General features: G+C 43.9%; 1 protein-coding gene across 1 annotated transcript; it reads right to left on the reverse strand.

Moving 5' to 3' along the window:
- Positions 1-1,489: 1,489 nt before the first annotated feature.
- On the reverse strand, positions 1,490-4,377 carry nkx2.1 (NK2 homeobox 1). The gene is made up of 2 exons (XM_056426606.1): positions 3,205-4,377; positions 1,490-2,727 (listed from the first exon to the last, which is right to left on the reverse strand). The coding sequence occupies exons 1-2, from the start codon at positions 3,572-3,574 to the stop codon at positions 2,054-2,056; spliced, it is 1,044 nt and encodes a 347-aa protein (XP_056282581.1). The 5' UTR covers positions 3,575-4,377; the 3' UTR covers positions 1,490-2,053.
- Positions 4,378-5,081: the final 704 nt, after the last annotated feature.

Genomic DNA, 5,081 nt, shown 5'->3' on the forward strand with positions numbered 1-5,081 from the left:
CAAAAATGTGCTGCTGACTCAAAGCCATAAATCCCAAAATCTTTTTTTAAAAAGATTTCTTCAAAAGAGTTAGACATATTTAATATCAACCATATACGGAATATGTGTCATTTACAACATAGGATATTATAGTTATGGAGGAAAATGCAAAAGCATAATAAGCCCATTATATAAAAATCCATGTACAGGTCAAAAAGAGGCCAGGAGGCTACTTTTGGAAAACATGCACCTTCAATTTAAAAAAAAAATCTGTTGCCTGGAACAAAGACAGATGCAGGTTCAGAAAGGCCACATATATGCAGCTCGCGCGTTTACAAAATTGCAGCCATGAAAGTATTACCATTTATCTTAAAACAACCGACAGACACCCAGGAATCAATGCAGGCCATGTTTATATAAAAAGGTAAATACGCTTCAAAACGTATTAAATAAAATGATTCAAGGATTTTTTTTTTTTAAATCAAGTCAAACACTGGCCTGGAAATAAAAAAAGATAAATATAAATAAATTCATTCGGGTTGGATTGCATCTTATTCAGACCAAAAAAACTATGTGAAATTATAGCCATATAAGCACAACACTGGACAACTTATATTCAGCCGTATAATCGAAAAAAGAAAGAAGAAAATCACCTGTGTGGTTACCTCCGTCGCTTAGCAACCCGCACTGTTTACTGTTAATACCTATAGCGCTATTAGGCGGCGGGAGAATACTCCCTGATGATTATTATAGGCTTTTATTTACAGAGCCTACAATTTAGAGAAAAAGAGAAATAAAAAAATAAAAAAATAAAGACCGGTCGTGTGTTTTCATTATTTCGACCGTTTAAAAAAATCACAGCAGATCAAACACGTTTAAAACACAAGTCTAATCTAACAGAACTGTTTGGGCTGGTTTGTAGACACCTCGGGCACAAATAGCCTTTCACCTTGTTTTTCCCTTTCAATACCCCCTGATTGATTATTGATCAACCAGCTGATATAGCTCGTTCGGCCTCGCGAGTTATTTGAGAAGAATGCGCGCGCTGTTTGGTCAGGGATTTATCATCGATAAGCCTTTTCTCTTTCTTTTCTCTTTCTTTCTTTTGAGCAGCGTTCCGCGTTTGATGTTGAAAAAAAGACCTGCACCTTTGTGACTCACGCACTCAAACACCGACAAAAGAAGAAGGGAAAAAAATCTCCTAACGGGGTCGGTTTACTCTGCAGGGCACGCTGCTGCATGTGAGCCCCGCGGGACGATAAACCATGAGAATAAAAATAAGAGAAACTATAGGCATTTAATTGACATGTCAAAATAAGAGCCCGAGTGTTGATAGTGTTTAGTCCTGTCAGTTTGCCAACACTCTACCTGTTTAACGACACCTGTCTGCTTTGATGTACCCACAATGCGCCTAATAATTATAGATTATTTTTTCTTTTTTTAAATGAAAAAAATACCCATAGCAGAAAACGAACACCGCACGTGTTGACATATTTCACAAAAGCGTAACTGTCTTGTTTTCCATAATTTATTAGGACTGGTTTTTTTTAGTAAGTCAAATATCATCTATATAAGTTACAAAGAAATAAAACGAATACAAATACCAATGAAACGACAACAAACTGGCAAATAGCGTCAAAAAACTTTGTACAACAGATAGCTAAAATTCAAACCTTTTACAGAAATATACAAGCTATGTCTACGGCTTACAATAAATTCTATATAAATCAGAGTCACGTGGTGGGCGAGGGGGGGATTTATACAACAGTTTCCCCTCTCCAGGTTCACATACTGCGGCCTATATGACTCCTGATTCGTCTTTTGTCTCATTATAATTTACATAAATAAATCCCGAGACCTTTTTCTGGAGTTTCATGGTCAACATTTTTTTTTCCACCTCCTTCCTTCCATATAAGTCACGACTTCCTTCCAAAAAAAAGGGTGACAATTCAAGAAGAGCTTCACTCGGCTTCTTATTCAGATGCGCACATTTACAGTAGAAAGACGTCTTTTTTTCCTGTGTGTGTGTGTGTCTTTAAATATAGGAATCGGTTAAAATAGCCGGCGCCTCTTGTCACCACGTCCTGCCGTACAACAGGGCCGAGCACTGCAGGGCCGAGCCGTACTCTGCGCCGGGGGAATTGAGGTGAGACAGGCTGGCCACCTGGCTCTGCAGCGACGGCGGACTGGAGGAGTGCGGCGCCAAATCCGGAGAGTGCCCCGTGCTCCCCACCTGCTGCTGCTGGTGCTGCTGCTGCCCGAGGCCGGACGTGTTGTTGTTGATCATGAGGTTGCCCCCTTGCTGGTGGAGGGTCTGCGCGGTGGGCGTGTGGCCGCTGCCTTGACACGGTTTGCCGTCCTTCACCAGCACCGGCACCGCCACCCTCCGCGGGGACTGCTGCTGCTGCTGCTGGCACGAGCCGCCGTCCTGCTGCATCTGCTGCTGGGACACTTTGTCTTTGGCCTGCCTCTTCATCTTATACCGGTGGTTCTGAAACCAGATCTTCACCTGCGTCGGGGTGAGGTGGATCATACTTGCCAGGTGTTCCCTCTCCGGCGCCGACAGGTATTTCTGCTGCTTGAAGCGTCGCTCCAGCTCGTAGACCTGCGCCTGGGAGAAGAGCACCCTCCTCTTTCTCCTCGGGGTGCTGGACAGGGAGCCCATGCCTTTGCCCACGTCCGCCAGGGAGCTGAGGCTGCCCATGCTGCCCATGTTCATGCCCGACGACGAGCCCATGAAGCGAGAAACTGAGGAGGGGACAAAAGAAAAAAAATCATGTTAGAAAATTGCTGATTATAATAAAATAATTCAGTTTTTAAGCAGAAAAAAAATCATACAAAAATGTATTTGAGAACTAAGATTGGTTGATTTGTTTTCTCTGGATGGAAGTGTGGCATGATATTTATTTTTCAAGACATGAGTAAAAAGTGTCAAAGTCAATTTAATACTTTAATCAAACTGTACCAAACTAAATTATCTGATCTTAAATTGACAATAGAGCAGATTATTATTGATTTTATGTGATCATGTTTTCGGCACTTTTTTTCTTGTCGCACCCACACCGCGGAGGAAATGCACGCTCTTGCTTTATCTAATAATAATAATAATGATAATAATAATAATAATAATAATAATAATAAGAAAGCAAAATCTATGAGCATAAACAAGCACCGCGATACAGTATAAACCGGGAGTCCACCGCACAGGTGCATGGCTATACTCACTGGTGGAGAAGCGCGGGTCCGGGTTGGCCCCGTACCAGCCGGTGGCCGCGGTGCTGCCCCTCATGCCGTCCTGGTACGACGGCAGGTCGCCCATGTTGCCCAGGTTGCCGTTGCAGTAGCCCCCCATGGCCGAGTGCGACAGCTGGGAAACACCTGCCGCGGTCATGTGGTACGCCGCCGCGGACACGGCGCCGTTGTGGCCCATGTGGTGCTGCTGCATCGCCGCCTGAGAGACCTGCGGCTGCCGGTAAGAAGCGAGAGGCGCCCCCAAGTTGTTATTCTCCATACTTACTTTCTTATAGCTCTCCTCGAGGGGACTCAAGATATCGGAAACAGAAAAAGGAGTCGTATGCTTAGGGCTCATCGACATTGTTCTGTGGCTGGAGAGGGAGAAATTAGAAGGCAAGGCAATCTCTCCTTCTCTTCTGTGTTTTTTTCTTCTTCTTCTTTTTCTTCTCCTTCTTTTTTCTCTCCTTTTTTTCCTTATTCTTGTTGGACCCAAAAGCCCCTCTGGTTCCTGTTGTCTCAAACGTCGATCCCGTATAGATGAACACGTAGGAGAGCGCCTCAAGTCCGCCTTAATTGGATTGAGTGGGAGCTCGGTGCTGGCTCCGGTGTGTTTTAGCTGGCTGCCAGGTTTACGGTCTCCCGGCAGAGGCGGGGCGTCGGCGACAATACGCGCCACACGGGCTTCTCAGCCTCCTTTTTTTCTTCTTCTTCCTCGAGCGCAATTTCACTTACGAGACATGTGCTCCCCCTCCCACTAACAATAACATAAGGCGCATGCTGCACATGATCATAAATGTTCGTGTCCCCCCCCCCCCTCCTACGCGCTGCTTGCATGCGCGCGGCGGCGTCCATTCTCGCCGCTGCATGCGTTTTTACGCGCGTTTTTACGCGCACTGCGCCTCCTCGGGGACACGCGCTGACCACAACACACTTTATTAACTGTAGTGATGTTTACGAGGGCCTCTTGATGAAGAAAGAAAAAAAAGGGAGGCCATATGGACTTGAGAGTTGGAGAACCACTCCTCCAGTTTGAACCGCTGACTTTTTAATGGCCACGAGAGGCCTTCCAGTGATTGCCGGGGATTGTTTGTGTTGTGCCTTATCGTACTCAGACATGCAAAAGTGCTCTTGCAGGGGAGGGAAATTGACTTGATACTGATAAGTAAATAAATACACATCCGCGTGTTAAGTGGCTGCGTAAATGATTAACCCACACTCGGGGTTTTTTCTTCTTCTTTCTTCTTTCTGTTGATATCATTGGACGCGAGCAGCGTGTTATACCTATATTCACACACAGACACAGACACACAAACAACACACACACCAAAAAATAAAATACAAAATAGACTCTGGAGGAGGCGAGGTTCTCATGTGAAGATAACAACGTTCAAGTGCTCTCCATGCAGCACGACGCCTGCAGGTATCCCTCGTGCAGCTTCTTGCCTTTTAATGCTCAAGGAGCCATAACTGTTCGACTCGATCATAAATCATCTTTTCAACTTTATGGAGCACGAGAGAAGATGTCGGGCTTCCCCATAAAGAGAAGAGGATGTCAAGAAATTATTGTTTTCTGAGCTAAACGTCCATTTTAAAGACTTTTCTGCCATTTTTTCAGGATTCATAAGCTTCAACTTTATTATGAATAGTATTATTATTTATTTTGTATCAAACCTGAGTTCTTACTCTCATAGCAATTAGTTTATCTTCTTCTTCTATTTGTATTTGAAATGCTCGTTTTTATGAGTTTGTGACCAGAATTTGACATTCTTGTCAATATTTTCACGTAAACATCAACTAATAAAAGTACAATTCGAGTTTTATGGTTATTATTCTTCTACTTGTTATAGTGTATCTTGCCTGCATGTCAA

The sequence above is a fragment of the Pseudoliparis swirei genome, chromosome 11, assembly GCF_029220125.1.
Source record: "Pseudoliparis swirei isolate HS2019 ecotype Mariana Trench chromosome 11, NWPU_hadal_v1, whole genome shotgun sequence".
NCBI lineage: Eukaryota > Metazoa > Chordata > Actinopteri > Perciformes > Liparidae > Pseudoliparis > Pseudoliparis swirei.